The sequence below is a fragment of the Ornithodoros turicata genome, unplaced genomic scaffold (genome assembly GCF_037126465.1).
Source record: "Ornithodoros turicata isolate Travis unplaced genomic scaffold, ASM3712646v1 Chromosome122, whole genome shotgun sequence".
Lineage (NCBI taxonomy): Eukaryota > Metazoa > Arthropoda > Arachnida > Ixodida > Argasidae > Ornithodoros > Ornithodoros turicata.
In genome coordinates, this window is record NW_026999304.1 from 90,518 (window position 1) to 108,202 (window position 17,685).

Here is a 17,685-nt window from a genome sequence, read left to right on the forward strand (position 1 = left end):
CGGATTTTCTGCAGGTGTTCACGAAGGACACCCTTTCTTCCCGCCAGCCATGCACACAGCCAAATAAGGCATAAGCCTGTAGGGGATATTGTGTCCATGCTTCGCGCTGTCCATTCAGTAAACGAGTGACCTTTCGAGCCAGACTGTCTGTCGGTATCCTCATTGCCATCAGTAGAGCTAAGCCGATTGAGCTGTCTGGAGTTGGACATTGAAGGTAAAGACAAACGCCGTGCGGCAAGGACAGACCACCATATACAGCCAGTTTGCTCTATTGTAAATGGTGTCACGTGTTGATGCTAGGCTGTATATAAAAGCGGAGAACTTCAAGGTTCCTCTGTCTGTTCACTTGGAGTCTTCGAACATGTAAATAAACGTCGTTGTGTTCCTCGTAACGGACACCCTGCCTGAGAACCTTCAACACAAGACCGCTCGGACCCGCGAAACCGCAACACTGAAGTCACTTTACTGTATAAGCAAGGCCTTAAAAATGACTTCAGGGAGATCTGGGACTTTTCGCCTGGTTGTTTGGCTTAGATCTTGACTGTCGCAGTTCAACTTACACATACACACAAAAAAAAAACACGCTAACTTGACCCCTTGTTACCGTTGTTTCATGGCAGTGATCATGCTCCAAGAAACACAGCGAAAAGTCCCAGATCTCCCCGAAGTAATTTTTAAGGTCAGGTTTACAGACTAGACTTTACATGGCAAGCAGTATAAATGTGCCCATCCCAGAGTTCGAGGCAACTCGTTACAAGTAACTCGTTACTGTAACTAAGTTCCTTTTTGGGGGGAGCTTGTAACTTAACTCTGTACCTTTGCGCCGAGGTAAATTTCAGAGGAACTCGTTTCTTTTTCAGGTAACTTTGCCAAAGTAAATTAAGTTCCAAGTAACTTTTGATTCACTTTTCACTCACGTCCACATATTTTCTTGCTTTCTCCACGGTTCCTTCATGCCATTTTTTGCCATTTTGTGATATTCAATCAACGACAGTATTCTATTCAGGAAGCAAGAACCGCTGCCATTGAAATAAAGCTGAACTATTGTGGACCTACAGGGAGTAAGATGCAGAGCGTTCGAACATACCTGTACCAGAATCGTCATCATGGCGTTGGTAGATAGACTGAAAACAGAAACAAATCGGAAGGAGAGGGCTGGGTTCCACGAACAGGCACTTGTTCGCTGCATCCTATTGAAAGAGAGAGAGAAAGAAACCTAGGACCGCAGGTCGCGTCCCTTTCCGGGACCATCGTAATCCCCTTAAGACCATTGCTTTCGGGCGCGACCTTGTTCACCTCTAGCTTCGAGCGTAGTTCAACTTTACCAAATTTGTAGCGCTGTCGAACACTGTGATGTCATTTGTTTACAAACAGGGAGAAGTCTATTGTTGGACATAAACGAAAACGATCTAAGCATGTTGTACTCCTCTGCAGGCAACTCGATGTCTAACACAACTGCTCACGCGCACTGCACCAGCTATTACCTATGCTATTTTGTGTCAGAAGTAACTTCAAAGTAACTCGTTCTTTCTTTAAATAACTCAGTAACTGCGAGTTACATTTCTGCTGAAGAACTTCGTTAGTAACTGAGTTATATTTTTCACACAGTAACTTAACTCGTAATGAGTTATTTTTGTCGGGTAACTTCTCGATCTATGGCCTGTCCTCGTACGCCCGCCCATGTTTCTCTGAAGTAAGTAAGGAAGTTACCTTCAATCAAAAGAATATTATTTGAGTTTAACAAAAAGTACCTTTGAGATTCTTTTGGTATATCTTGCTAGGAAGACGGTGCATCGAATGACACCTTGATCACGCTTTTATCCCGACCTCCTCACACCGAATTTTCGGGTCAAAAATGTGGATTTTGTGAAATTTTGACAGCTTCCCGATTTTTTGCTGCGGCTTACAGTGCACCGGTGGGGTGGGGTTTTTCTGCGCTTGAAGTACAACACAGAGGCTGTACGACAAAAAAATTCTGAGGAAGAAATTCCAGGATTTTATGTTGCAAAAAATTTGTAAACTTGCACAAACTTTGTAAATTTCGTGCACGCCACAAACGTCGAGCTGGTCGACTGCGAGGGTGAATATTGCTTACACACGGTAAGATGAACTCCCCTCTATCAAATAAGACGCTCTTTAAGGGGGAATCACCTGAACGCGTTCCCTATGAGGGTCGATTTTTCCAGGTTATACCACAAGCCGTTCTGTGCACGGAGCTAAACTGCAGTCAAAATATAAGTATGAGATATCTTACACAAAATGACACCATTTTCAATTCCCTGCGCCGTTTGGTTGAATTTATAGAAATATTTGTTTCTATGGGTAGGAATACACAGAGTCCTACAGAGAGAACGAAAAGAGACCCACCAAAGCGCTTCCGTGGCGAATGCCCAGCTTGAAAATCGTGTAATGTCGTGCCGCTCTTTGGTAAGATCATAGCTCATGTATTTATTTTGGTGTACCCGATCAAGCTTTCGTGATAACCTTGGTAAAATGATTCAATTTGTCGTCTGCTAGCAAGTACACTGAGCAGTCGCGCCACAACAACCAGTTTCCGTTTGGGGCTAGGGTGGGTGGATGAGGAGGCGCGCAAGGGAGGCGGTGGTGGACTTTGGCCTCGTTCGTCGTGCCCCCTGCGTTGTTTTCTGTCAATAAATCTTCGGTTGTGAGTTTGCGTCGTTGTGTTCTGTCCTCCTCTGTGCTTCCCATGTCCACGCCGTCTAATCCTGCCCATTCAACTCAGGGCCTTGTTGAGTATTTTGCCATGGTGAACTTTTTGGTGGCTTCCAGCGACTTGTGTGACAAGAAGAGCTCGTTGGCAGTTTCTTGTGGAACAGGAATATCGTGTCTTCCAATTTCATCTATTCCCGTTTCGCCTAATGATTTTCAGCGGATTATCTCGCTGTCCCTTAGCAGGTTCACCGACCTTGAACTGCGGGTGGTTCCATTTGGCCTAAGGTATGCTGTAGACAGTCCCACTTCGCCTACTCATCCGTGTCACGTGAGGAAAGAAGGCGGTCCCCTGACGTGCTGCCAGATGTCACTTTCGCATCTTTTTCGATACCGATCAAAAAAGAAAAAGTATCGCGATCCGTACTCCGATACCGAAAAATAATCGATTACTGTAACGGCTGTACTGTACGGATTACGGAACGCATTACTGTGACGGATGATTTGCGTGCCTTTTTTCTTATAAGTCAGGTGTAGTGGTTTGTGGCACGGTATGAAGAAATAAATGTTTGTCATGTTTTTAATCGCGCGCAGTGCTTATCTCTGTAACAGTGAAATAATTCATAACTGTGCACAAGCATAGAAGGTAGGACTCACGAGGAGCCAATTTCTCCCTTTTTTCGCTTTTTCTCACGCATGCTCATTCACGCACGCATGTGCGCTATATCGGCAAAGGCGGTGTATGAGTGTTTAGTGTAAAAGTGATTTGCATAATGACGTCACGGGCTTCTTCTTGGTGACATAAAAAAGCAACCTTAGCTGGACATATTTCTGAGCCGAGTTTATTGAAAGCTAATAAAGCACATGTCATGATCATGATATGACGAAAAGGTAGCGGGAAAAGCACCGTTGATCGCATCACACGCCTCTTATCAAGCTTTTTTACAATTTGATTCTCAGAATATTTTATTTACAGTTACACTCCAAAATAAGAAATTCACCGAATTACACTTTGCTTTACAAAGTACAGTTTTCTTACATGATTAGTACAGCCCCATTTGTCCAGGGCAGCCAATATATGACAGCCCCGCGCTTTCCCATGCAACAATACGGGAATCACGAGGGTATACTTCCGCGGAAAACACGAGGACGGGACCGAGGAAAACACAAGCACAGGAAGGAAGAGGGTCTCACATCCGTAGCAGAGGCAGGGGGATGGTATGACGTTTGGCAAAGGTGCCGCTAGCCTTCTCCGAGTTAGCGGCTTGGTGGCTTGACGCACCAAGGGAGGAGAAAGTGAGAGATGAAAGACCGAGGGGAAAGGGTGACGTAATTTCTGATCTCTCCTTGAGAGAAGCATCACGTGGCACTCTGCTCGCAACGCCCAACAGGCCATCCATCGGGAGGAGCTGACATAAGAGGAGCGAGTGATTCCGCACATGCTCCGTGCCTTACGTGGGCCGTAATGCCTGCTATTACGACTTCATCGCCATATTGGGTATCACCGACTACTCGAGCGCACATCTTATACGAGAGCAGCGGGAATCTTTCCTCTCCCGCAAGGAAAGGGAAAAGAGGGTCAGCTACTCGAAACCCAACAAGGTCTCCAATCCCTTTCCCACGACGCGCCGGCTATTTAAGCGATGACCCAGCGCCCACTCTTGTCTCTGTTTTGTACATTATGTAATATACATATACGTTGTCTCCCTTGTCAACTGGCCTCTGCCTCGTTTGTACCTACCGGCGTTGGGAAGTGCAGCCACCTATCTCCCCGGTCTCGCAACAACTGGATGGCAGCGACGGGATCGTCCACAGTGCTCGACTAGCAGACGGCGGCGGAGCGAAGTCCATTGGTCCTGCTGTACAACTGGTGAGTAATTTGCTCATGTTGCCCTGTGACCAGGATTATATTTCTAAGCAACAGCATGGACCTAACACAGTTCCTTAGGACAGACTTGCTTCGCGTGTGCAAGGAATTTGAGCTAAAAGTGAACAGGACGGCGAAAAACGCACATGTTATCGAAGCCATGAAAGAGACTGACCTAGGAGAGGACAATATACTTGAGACATTACAGCAAACGAGGTGCGAGAAAGAACGGGAAAAAGAAGCACAGGAACGGGAGAAGGAAAACAGAAACCGTGAGCGAGAGCTCGAGAAGCTGAGGCTAGAAGCGGAACTAATTAAATCGAAAGTCAGGGCGCCAGTCCCAAAATGCACGGTTTGTCCTCAGAACCGAGAGCGTTGATATGTCTAGGCTGCTGCAGCCGTTGAAGTTAGATCAGGACATTGGTCTGTTTTTAGTTAACTTTGAACGCGCTTGCAAAAGGGAGAACTATGCCAGGGACTCGTGGCCGGCTAGATTAATGACAGTTCTGCCGTGTGAGGCTGCCGACAGCGTAGCGCGTTTGTCCGCCGAAGATGCCAAGTGTTACAACAGAGTAAAGCAAACGGTTCCGTCTGTCGGCGGAAGCGTTCCGTCTGAGATTCCGCGACGAGGAAAGCCGCAACGTCAGTAGCTACGTGGAAAGGGGGTTCGAAATCTAGGCAAACCTTCGAGAATGGTTCGAGAGCGCTGACGCGTTGGAAGACCCTGATTAAATGCTACAAGTAATTGCGTTGGAGCAATTTTTCATTGAAGTACCCGATCAGGTGCGAAATTGGGTTCGGGAAAAATCCGGTGTCGTTACAATAGAAGCAGCTGCAGACCTAGTAGATGAGTATGTTTCTATAAAAGGTATGGATTTGAAAGAGGGAAAACTGGCTGGGAGACACAGAAAGCCCCTTCCCGAGAACGGCCGGAGAAAGGAGACGAGTAACAATCAAGAAGCGTCCGGGAAGATTACCAAGTGTCGGAACGAGGTCGTGAGCGACAGGAGGAGAAACAGAAAGTGAGAGCTTTCGAAAAGAAGCGGCCCATTGTGTGTCATAGATGTAAAGAAAAGCGACACATTTCGGCGGGTTGCAGGAAACCACGGGTTGCTTTAGCTTACGAAAGCGATAGTGGCGAGGTCGGAGAAGACGAGTTAATGAGACCATATCTGTATGAGCTAACTTGTAAATGGGAGTCCCTGCAGCGTTTTGTGGGACAGCGGAGCAAGTCCAGATCTGGTGCACCCATCTTATGTCTCGGCAGAGCATTTCGTCTCGAAGTGTGCTTGGATACGCCAGGTCATGGAGGAAGAAAGCGTGTGCCTCCCAGCTGCCGAGATCACCATTGAGGGGCCTTTCGGCGAATTTTGCACGGTAGCTGCAGTGACGGTCAGGCTGCCGAGGGAGTACCTGTATGTGTTGTCAAACCGTATGGCTCATCTAATGCGTAAGGCTGGCATCAAAATAGTCGAGGAAAAAGTTGTCGCTGTAACCAGAGCTCAAGCACGTAAAGAAAAGGCCACCGAGGCCGAAAAATTGCGGGAAACGGAGCAGAACGATCACCCAAAAGAGGAAAAGGCGGAAAAGGGGGATGAAACGGAAATCAAGCATATGCTTGAGTTAGGTGTTATCGAGTCAGCTAACAGCGACTATACGACTACCTTGATAATTGTAGAAGTCTCAGGTAAAGACCCAGGCCCTGTACTGATTACAGGAAACTGGACAGCGTAACAAAAAGCCAAGTGTACCCCATAACGAATCTGGAAGAGAAGGTCGAGAAAGTGAGCAAGGCGACGTATATCTCCACATTGGACCTTGTCAGGGGTTACTGGCAAGTGCCAATGACGGACAGAGCCAAAAGATATGCCGCCTTCAAGACGCCAATTGGAACGTTCAGACCACTCATACTGAGTTTCGGTCTGAAAAACGCACCCTTTTGTTTTTCGAGGCTGATGGACGAGGTGTTACTTGGTGCAGAAAAATACGGTGTCCCGTACCTAGATGTGTTTTTCTTTTTTTTTCCGAATCGTGGGACGAACATATGGAACATCTTCGCCACGTATTCGGCCGACTAACATGGCCAGGCTAACTTTGAAAGCCACGAAATGTCACCTCGGTCAGGCCGAAGTGTTGTACTTAGGTCATCGGGTAGGACAAGGTTACCGCCGACCAGCCGATATCAAAGGGGCAGCAATAGTAAACTTCCCCAGGCCCCAAAATAAAACCGAACTTCGCGCATTTTTGAGACTGACAGGGTATTACCGAAGCTCTATCCGACAATACTCAGAGCTTGCTAGCCCTTTGACCGATGCGCTTCAAAAATCGGCACCAGCTAAGATTCAGTGGGACGGTGAAAAGGAAAACGCTTTCTTACGCTAGAAAACGGCACTGTGTGAGCCTCCCTTCCTACGTGCACCAGACTACACGAAATCGTTCATTGTACAGTGTGACGCCAGTAACCGAGGAATGGGAGTATAGTTATATGCCAAGAGGACACAAATAATCAGGTACACCCTGTCCCTTTTGCAAGTCTCAAACTGTGAGTGAGGGAAGAAGCTTATAGCGCTTCTGAGAAGGAATGCGCGTGCCTGGTGTGGGCCACCCAAAAATTGGCATGCTATTTGTATGGCACACAGTTCATTTTTGAGACTGACCATTGCCCGCTGACATGGTTAAATGTCGGGAAAAAACGGCAGACTATTGAGATGAAGTCTAGCGCTGCAACAGCATGATTTCTCTGTGCGCTATAAAAAGTGGGAAAACCACGTAAACGCTGACTGCCTAAGCCGCTGCTAGTGTGACCCAGTACTGACGCTTTTCCTGAAAACCAGCTTTGGAAGAAAAAAACAAACAAAGAAAACTGCTCTTTTGTGTCATGCTGTTCGCCAAACGGGGCAAAATTTATCTACTGCGTTTTGTACGTACATATAGTATCCTGAAGGAGCTTTGTTGATAATCAGTTTGCTAAAGGGGTTGTTGCCCGTCGTGAAATTGAAAACAAAACATCAGTTAGTTTTGTGTCGACCGTGTTGAATCCTGGCCCAGTGGGAACATGGGTGAATTGCTCTAAGGTTGGACACGGGTATCCGTGGTGCTTTTGTTCTGTTGTTGTTTGTTGTCCTCATTGTGTTTTCTTGAAGTGATCCAGTTTCCACAGCAAGAGACAAAGGGACGAGAACTGCCATGAATCATGGGAAAGCGTGGACTCTCCAGCTGCTTCAATGACTACTGCTGGAGATTCAGAGAGCAACAACAGTCCTGAGAGCCGATCACTACTCGTCACACACTGAGCAAGACTACTTGTATCGCCGACACCTCTGTAGCGGTAGCGAGGGAGCACAGGACTCTTCCACTTGGGTCGGAGCCTGTTATTTCTCTTCTGGCTCGGAGATAAACCTCGTCCTGCTACCAGTGTTGAGCTGCTTGCTCGCCCGAGCTCTTCCTGGGGCGGCGACGAGCCATTACGATTTCATCGCCATATTGGGCATCCCCGGCTACTCGAGCGGACATCTTATACGAGAGCAGCGGGAATCTTTCCACTTCCGCAAGAAAAGGGAAAAGAGAGTCAGCTACTCGGAGCCCCAACAAGGTCTCCAATCCCTTTCCCACGACGCGCCGGCTATTTAAGCGATGACCCGGCGCCCACTCTTGTCTCTGTTTTGTACATTATGTAATATACATATACGTTGTCTCCCTTGTCAACTACCGGAAGTTCGGCCACCTATCTTCCCCAGGCTCGCAACACTGCCTAAAACGGCACAGGTTTTCGCAAAGCACTCCATATTTGAGGCGCTCTGCAGCCCATCAATTTGAATTTCGTTAGAAAAGACCGATGTTCTGTTGCTTTCGGAGTCATGAGGAACCCAAAAAAAGAGGGCATAAAATTCTACGAGGGGGGCGGAGGTAGAGCGGCTCCTCTGGATCACGTGGCGTGGAATGGCCGTCGTGGAGAATGTAATGTCAGACTTACGACAGTATATTTTATGAAACATAATAACAGTTGGTATGCATAAGGAAGGACTCCAGCTTGCACCAGACAATATAGGATGACCTTCGTTATCGAGGACATCCCTATCAGGTTTCGGATATTTTCATCACCGCCCACCAAGGTGTGTGTCATTAGCAGGGCCCGGAGCAGACTTGTGCCCGTTACCGAAAAGAAGGAACTAAATACCGTTACCCGTTACTTCAGAAGAAAGTAACTAAATACGTTACGCGTTACCAACATACAAAAGTAACGAGTTCTCGTTACTCACAGGTAACGAGTTACTTTTACGTTACCGCTGCATAGTTAAAGGAGACAACAAACACGCCGTCACTTGCCATCAACTCTTTTTTAATGAGGAATTGCACTTCAGAAGAAGCTGATACTCGAAATTTACATCAGTGATCTTCGTTCCCTACCGTACAGTGTTTTCGTGTGAAGACATCTGCTACCGAGCTGAACAGTCGCTCCACCGATGCGCTGGAAGGTACCGCAGTGTTCAACCGGAAAACACAAGAAAAGACACCGGTTTTCGTGCCACCGATCACCAACGGTTCCCAAAAACAGACGAGGGGCTGCGTCATAATTTAGGGCGCTCAGAGGCTTAGCAAAGACAAGAAAAGGCTAAAAGTCGAAACGCGTTTTTTGTAGCCATAGCACAGGTGGTGCCCATTCTTGGGAAGGAATGATGGTTGGAGATTATGGAAACAAGAGAAAAGACAAGGACCTTCGTTTAAGACGATTCAGCACGACAACAACAGACCCAGCGATGGACTGCAATAATACTTTGAGTCACACGTGGTCGTGGGTCAAGCAGATCAAATCTGCACGCATTGCGCAACACGGAGTGCCAAAATGTGCTCCCCCGCGCTGAAGAAAAGCAACGAGTAACGTCAGTAACGAGTCACCAATTTTTGTAACTGATTTCGTTACTATATTTCGTTACTATTACAATTTTTTTAAAAGTAACTGAATCGTTACTTTGCTACCAAAAAAAGGTAACCGTTACCAAGTAACGAGTTACTTGTAACGAGTTAGGCACAACTGTGGCCCGGAGGCCCTAAAAAGGATCGAAATTGGCAGACATTGAAAACCCTAAAAGCACCAATATAGGCAGCCAAAAGAGAAAATAGGCTCGGTCTCGTGAGGTGTATATTGACTTTCTTGTAAAGGCTTTTCACGATGCTTGTGATTGCGCTAGTTTAAATAATATGTACTATACAAGCTGTAATTCCTCGTACAAGCTCCAACCAATCTATGCATGGGGATTTTCTCCTTAATTGCACTGAAAGTACATTCTAACGAATGATGTGTTCCGAATGGTTCCGATGTGTTCCGATGTGTCACTTTTGAGGGTTAGAAATGCCAAGAAAGGCTGCGTGTCTTCTAGCTGACCAAAGAACCGAGTAAAAAAAAGTGCCTCCAAATACCGGAACAAAAGCAACCTGTACGGTCGTACGTAAATATAAACAGAGTGTAGAGGAGGTGGTGTCCCTCTACATGAGTCCTGACCGGCGATGATGGAATGTCCCAGCGGGCAGATGGTCGTGGCCTCACGCTAGGACGGTGCCGGTAGAACTGCCGTGCCAGCGCCGTAGCGCGTGGCAGCAGAGGCATGTCTTCGTCATCACACACGGGCCGCCACAAGAGAAAGAAAAGAAGGTGTTCACGAGCGTAATATGGCACACTTTCACGACGCTTCGACCGTGCTCGGAAATCACAACCACACCTTGCTGCACGAGCAGCGTATCGAGCGTGTCGCACGAAACATGGCGCATAGTTAGCACACCCTCGTTTCTGTTTGTTGTTTGTAAACATTCATTACAAGTGCGAATTGGTAGACAAAGAATACCTGGCAAGGTTACGAAAAGGTAATTATGGAACGAACGGCGAGGAATCTCATTAGCAAGCTTACGCTTGTCCCATCCTACAGTTGGCAATACAAAAGCGGACTGAAACGTTAAAAGTGTACAGAGGGCCATCAAAAAAAAAAAAAAAAATGCAGATTGAAACGTCTGATGAAAGTGTGTCTGTCATTTTACCGTATAGCGCTAAAGGTTTTTATGTGTGGAATTTGTTTCACAGGAAAAACTCACATAAACATGGCTCCACGTGTTCACCCTTAAAAAAACAAAAAACAGGGTGTTAAAAATGACTTCTGTGCTACTTTAAGAAAGATGGATTCACAAATACTGTGGCTCATCTGATCTGTCAACAATACAATCTCACGCATGGGCACTTGCTGTCACTTATAGGCAATGGCCCTAGCCAGGTTCTGTAGTCATTAGGAACAGAGAAGAGAGTGTTCAGAACTGATTTCCGTGCAAAATAGTATTATGTTAACAATACGGCGTGGACCGGTTCCACTTTTTGAGAAGCATTCCCCTTCGTTTTGTTAACGGTATACTCACTCAGCAAGGAATATTATTTCACAGAAATGTCAGTGCAGCGCCACGTCCTAGATCGAATTAGACAATTACAATTAGACATATCCGGTGTCAACCACCGATTACATCCTCAGCACAGGAAGCGACGTTTGATCACCTTGCTCTTGCGCTTCATATCACCTCCTTTGTGTGAATGCAAGACAGAGTACTTCGCTCTCAATGCCATGATCGGAAGAAAATGTGCTACGCCAAGTGATCTAGGGATGCCGCTCGACCATCGCACGATTCAACAAGAACATAGGCGTCTACACTTCAAGGGAGACAACCCTGAACACAGTAACCATCGACAAATTCGAGGATGTGTTCGATGATGATACAAGGATTGGAAATTACTGTACGATATCGCAGTAGGTGTCCGTAACCAATTTCATGATAATTCAGAGCACTTGACGGTAAACAGAAAAAAAAAAAAAATGCTTCGTGCCCATAGCTCAGCACGACAGGAGAAAAGTAATGGTGCACGTGTTTGTCAGCGATCGTTCAAACACTCGTTGGCTAACGAAAACGAAGCTGTTCCATAATCTTCAAATAGGCACGTTAAACGCCCTCGGTAGCCGTTATTCATTACATTCCTCCCCTCAGACCTAGATCGAAATGCGGAAGAGGAAAGCCTAGTTGCCAGCCTTTCAGTGCATATGAGTGCTCACTGGCTCTGAGCATTTAGTGTTTATGTGCAGCTTTTCCCCTCCTGCTCATTTGCACGAAACGCTCAAAACTACTTTTTTTTTTCGGTGCATATGAGCGTTTGGTGCTTATGAGGCCTAACCGGTTTGAGAGCTCCGTGTTCTATCGTGTTTATCGGTCTTTTTTTTATCGGCCTTTTGCCCGTTGCTCAGGCCCCTTCATTATGGAGCTGTTACCATGTTGTGTACCATAGTCCACGGTGAATGAGCTGGGTGTCTATGCTGTCACATAAATTTCAAGATGATTTTTGTTGTCTTACCCAGGAAGTTTCATCAACCAAAAGACTGTGGAATTTGCTGAGCTCAAAATCCACTTCTGGGATGTCAGCTGGAGTTTTAGGTAAGCGTAATTTCCAGGTGGGGGAAGTTAATCGCCACTGCATTACCAGTAAGCATTTTATTGACACGCCTCTCCTCAATTCTACTGAGGAGAGACCATGTCGTCGACGCACAATTGTGCTACGTCTAGTTTATCGACGCAAGCTCAAGCCACATGCCCAGTCGTATGGGAGAAATGCGCGCTGGAACGCTTTTGTGCTAGAGGTGCGATGCTTCGAGCAAGGAAGTGGAGAAGCAGTTTATTGGGGGAACGGAACTCAGGAACGCAAAAATGTGAAAGGAGCGACGTCTGCGAATGCGTCAGCTCGCTTTGCGAGGAAACGCGCGCAAACTCAAACCGCTACACGGAGGCATAAACGCAGCAATGTCAAGCAGCCTTCAAGGCTGGTCCATACTGCTACGTTTTCACACAGCTCGTCTAAAGCTTGCGTTTGCGTGCATTTTATCACGGAACGGGTTCACGTTGTCACTCTTGTAGTCCCCGTTCACATCGTTGCATTGTAGCGTTACGTTACTCCATTGAACGAGCGCCGTCCACAGCGCACCCGTATAGGAAGAAAAGAGAAAGGCCACAGCTCTCGTCTACTCCTCGCGCTCCCGAGGGCTCCCCGCGCATACAGTCAACATTTCCTAGATTAGAAGGCCTACGCATTGCCCAACTCACGGAAGCCTGCGTGAGCTTTGAGAGCAGCTTCGAGCTTTTCTCTTGTTCGCTGTTTTGATGACGTCATGGCGGCATCCACAGCAGGCCTTCGTGTGTGACGCTGTGTCACGTGGGGCGCAGGCCTGATGCTATCTAGGGGGTGTTGATTCAGTGCGCGTGCAGTATATCCTATCCCCCCATTGGGCACTAGCTTTCTGGTTACCGTGCTTGGGTCAGAATTGTGAAGTTGGCTCAACTCCTTCCGTTCCGCTTACATCGCACACAACCATGATCAGTTCCGCGGACGTCGGCGACATGCGCGACGCGGAGGTAGCGAAGCTCTCCAGTACGTCTGTAAACAGCCACGCGCAGTGGAGGGGACATGACGACGACGAACGAAACTACAGGATGCGACACTCAAGTGTGCCACATTTCCGTCACTTCATAAGAAAAGAAGATAAAAGTCCAACTCGCCTGAAATTTTGCACAGTCAGAGCCATTTTCCTGACGTTTTTTTTTTAGCATTCCTTGCGGACGTCGTCTGTTCGCGCACACAGGAGATAAAAATTGTTCGAACTTTTGACCCGATGCATTTTCTGTGGCCTATTCCCGGTTATTTTGGGGCCACAGCCGCGTTTCACAACGAGTTTTTTGCCACACATAGCTGGCGCAACTCGTCATTTGTATCATACAACTCCACGGTGTGATGCACAGAAAAAGGTTACGCTGCAAGTTACTTCAGAGATTAAGTTTAGGAAAGCAAAAGAGGAGGAAATCAAACAAACAATAAAAAGAGAAAGCGCCGCGTTGTCATCGTCAGCATGCCTCCTGATAGTCTAGCTGATACGGCACCACGTGATAGATAACGGTGATAGATCACAGTGTAGGTGGAATGGATCCGATATCTCCTTGTTCGTCAAGTGGACATGAGAGGGCTCTGCGATGGAGCGCTCTTTTGACGCGATGGAAAGTTTCGGAAGTTCGGGCCCATTTTCGCAGACTCGGGAAAAGACGAGTTGTTAGAGCTAGAGTGTTGCACGACACTGGATTCGTTTTCTCATGGCAGCGCGTACAACGTCACAATTGACACCTTCGTTGTAAGCCTCGTTACTAGAAACTTATAAAATTAATTTCCACTAATTAAATAACTACTTGTGGTACAAAAATATTCTGGAACGCTTTAGGCTACTAGTAATAATATGCAGTTGGTTTCATTGTGATGCAATGAGCCGTTTTTTTTTAAGGTGGGGTTCGAATTAAATGAAGCACCCTGTATAATGCTGTCGGAATGAGGATCCTAATATGACAAAGAACGCTGCTGTGTGGCAGCGAGCCGCTGACGATGACGACGTAGAACGCCAACATTTAGAGAAGAAACGAAACGATGTACAAAACAACATAATATCAGTTATGGTGTCACGATAATGCAGTGGCGACGCCATATTCGAAGTGGCGAAACCCGCTCACGGTTATCCCTCTGACCGTGCACCGACTGCACCACAGTCTCCAGCACCCCTCCACACACCCCTAACACCTCCCAAAATTTGTCGACCCCCCACCACCACCACCACCACCACCAGGGGAGTGTCACCTGCCCCTTTCGTGTATTTAAATCAAACCTTGATATTTACGATACATAAAAATTAACAGCGGTTTAAAGTGGTTACACCTGATCATCGTGCGAGAGCACGGTGCACTCGGTGGATCACGTTGCTAAATGTGTTGTAGCTGTACTTGTGAACGAAATATACAGGAACGAGACCGAGTCTTGTGCTCTTGCACTAAAATATCGGTTTCATCGCTTCGGCTGCCAGTATAGATCCAGCTCGCCTCTGTGCAGCTCTCGTGCGAGATGCGCGCGTCTCACGCATGTTGACGCTCTGATGAAGATATCCGTCGAGGGACCACAGATTCCGCGACAGCAGGTGACGCCTGATGGCAGCGCTGACACGTACCACGAGTTAATAAATAAAGCATTTGAAAAATGGTTCCGGAAACCAAGGAGGCTATGAAGGGGAACCTTACCGATTCACATGTAGAGAACTGCTCTGCGTCGTGTTTGCTTGTGCCTTTTATGTGTTTCTCTTGACCTGTCCTCGTTTTCTGTTTTTAATGTCACGCAACATTTTTACCAGAAATGAAGATGCTCGCAACTCTAAACTACCTAGGTGGTATTTTGAGAGCATCAAAACAATGTTCACCGTATCCGTAATATAGCGTTACTGTTTGAAAATTGAATGTCGCTACATTTAGCCAGAAACACAGTTGTTAATGGGCAAGTCTTCTAAAGCGCATTTGTAGCCCCCATTCCACTCCTTCAAATCCCCATTCCCCCAAAACTGAAATTCTGGGAAAACCCAGTGGGTCACATCATACGTGACGTCATAGGATATGGTCATTTAGTTGTGACGTCGTGTGACACCGTCACGTATTATGTCGCACCCCCCTCCCCCCAGAAGAAAACCCTGGGAAAATCACTCTGCTGCAGCGTACCAGCTCCGTACCAGGGCGCATGCGCAGCACGCGCGTAACAACTTAGGAACAGTAGTTCAGTAGTACTTCTTAAATAAAGTTCTATAAAAACTTGAAAATGGTAAAGACAAAACACACACACAGAAATCTGCAAAGTAGGGTTCTAGTCGGAATCCTTTATTGTTCATTTTCTCCTTTGAAGGGGCGCTGTTTCTTTTTCCGTGGCAAAATTCGGGGGGAGGGGGGTCTTCGGGCCCGAGAACTGCTAACTGAGGGCCGCGTGTTTGGGTCTTCTGTTCTCCATCCGTCGTCTGGAAACATTATACCAGAACCCCGAGCGAAATTGACTGATGGTCGACGGATTGTACCTAAATTGGTTGGCTATCAAGGGTTGGCAATTGTGACGTTACTGGCTAAGCCCTGACCAAGCAGGTTACGCAGGTTGGCTATAGTTGTGACCACGCCCACTCTTGTGCGGCCAACAACGGCAAGCTGCCTCGACGCCCCCCCTCCCCCATCCCAAGGTTTCGGGGAGACGAATTGCCGGTGATAGCTTGGCCAACCCTTGAAGATTACCTGGCTATCACTTAGCGTTGCCCAGGAACGATGCGTTATAGTGGGCTTTTTTTTTAATGCTTTACAGCATTCTTATAAAAAAAACTATGAGATCAGCTTATATTTTGCTTTCGACGGGACACGTTTGTGTCGTTCGGGATCCGGCCAGGCGAGCATCCTCTCGAAGAAAGTATGTAACCACGAAATTACTAATTACACGAAATTCATTAGTTAACTGTGTAATTAGGTGACTTTGAGCGCAGGCGAGAGACATCGTTGAGAGCCGTACATTGTTTAAAGAATCCCGGAACGTGCATGGAAATATGCGCTGGCGACTTTTGCTCTGCAAATAAGCCGAAACATGGAGCTCATTCCACGTGTGAGGGCCACTTGCTTTGGAGATATATTGAGTAGGCGCTGATCTGGCTCGTCACATGAACCACTTTCCGACCCAGATAAGCATCCGTTATCCAGGGTGCATTCGTGTCGTTTGCATATCGAAATAATTGGACTATGAATATTTCACTGCACGCGCTCGTTTCAGGATTTTTAAAAGAGGCTTCCAACGGGGATTGTCCCCGATTCTGCGATCGCGATTTTTCCTGAAATTCTCCAATTAAAGAGTTAATTAATGAATTTTACGTAATCAGTCACCTCGAGTTACCTGCTGTCTTCGAGAGGATGTCCGCCTGTTCGTATAATTCAGGTTACAAAACGACATCTCTGCCGCCCTCGTAGCTTTTTTTTTATAAAGATTCTTTAAATGGCAGGAAAACGGCCTAGATGTTTCTGACACATTGTTTCTGTACGTACTTCTTGAGTTTCGATGGAAGCAAATCAGCGGTCTGATAGGCCAGGCATGTGAATCGATCGTTAGTGAGGACTAATTCCTACATTATATTCTCTACCTCAAGGGACGGGCGTTCTACTCACCTTAACTTGGACGAAGCCAACGCCGTTATATTGATGTATGAAATCAGGAGGTGGAGCTCCTTTGCAACGCTTGTGAATGCTGTCTGCCTGTTTGAGGTGAGTGAAGCCTACAGATGATTAATTTTGTGATGTTAGTAATTCGCGTTTTCCGATGGAGGACTATTTGGCAGAGCGATATAGTATCGCGGTGCGTGATCGTCGTAGCTACGTCGTGGCTGCTCACGAAGGTATTCTCAAAGCTGACTTTTGCAGCAGCGTGATGCGGCCCATACATGCCGGCTTCCGCGTATAGGCCTAAGCAGAACTCTAAGGGCCCGTACCCGCATGCGGTACACATACGCGGAAACCGCCTGCGGGTTTCCGCGGTTCTATGATACCGACGCTGGTGACGCTATCAACGTGATGCAGGCTGCGGAACAACAACAACAACAACTTTATTTCAGGATAATGGGTGGGGAGTTTTATCGCCGGGGGCGATACTCTACACTGCTGATACTACACACTGATACTCTCCATTGCTGGAGGTGAAGCAGGGAATGAAGGTATGAGTCCCGTTACAATGAGGATCGGAGTCCTGTGGCGTCCAAAACGGCGAAGAGAGCCTTGAGGACAGAGCGTTGGTGAGCTGGATGCGACCAGGAGCCAAGCAATTTGGTGAGGGAGAGGGGACGGGAGTAGAGCTCGTTGAGGAAGGCGGAAAGTACGGAGCGGGAAGTGTGGTAGTGTGGGCAATGAAGAAGAATGTGCTCAACAGCACCGCAATGACTGCAGTGGGGAAAGTTAACTTGTCGGAAGCGGTAGCGCCACTGTGAAGTAGCCAGAACAAAACAGGAGCGTTACGAAATCTTCGTTTATCACCAGATTGAACGAAGATGCGCCTCATGCCGCTAAAAATAGTACATTGCGCGGTGGAGTAAAAGCACAACACGGAGGCGGCTTCTCCCACAAGAAGTTTCTGCTCTGCATGGGCGTTACCCCGCGCTTTGGCCGCACGTGGGTAATCGACCTAAGTCCGAAACAGTCAGATAAATGTCGCGAAAGCAGCCATCTTCAGTTCATGCATGCACGAATGCAACAGTGAACGTGGC

General features: G+C 47.2%; 1 protein-coding gene across 4 annotated transcripts in view; it reads left to right on the plus strand.

The window, feature by feature from the left end:
* LOC135371802 (uncharacterized) overlaps positions 1-17,685 on the plus strand; it is a 177,392-nt gene that overhangs the window by 52,685 nt on the left and 107,022 nt on the right. For all 4 annotated transcript variants that reach the window (XM_064605754.1, XM_064605755.1, XM_064605753.1 and 1 more), the window contains 2 exons: positions 11,920-11,995; positions 16,579-16,693. In XM_064605754.1, coding sequence (XP_064461824.1) covers positions 11,920-11,995; positions 16,579-16,693 — 191 coding nt within the window. The remainder of the gene's footprint in view (positions 1-11,919; positions 11,996-16,578; positions 16,694-17,685) is intronic.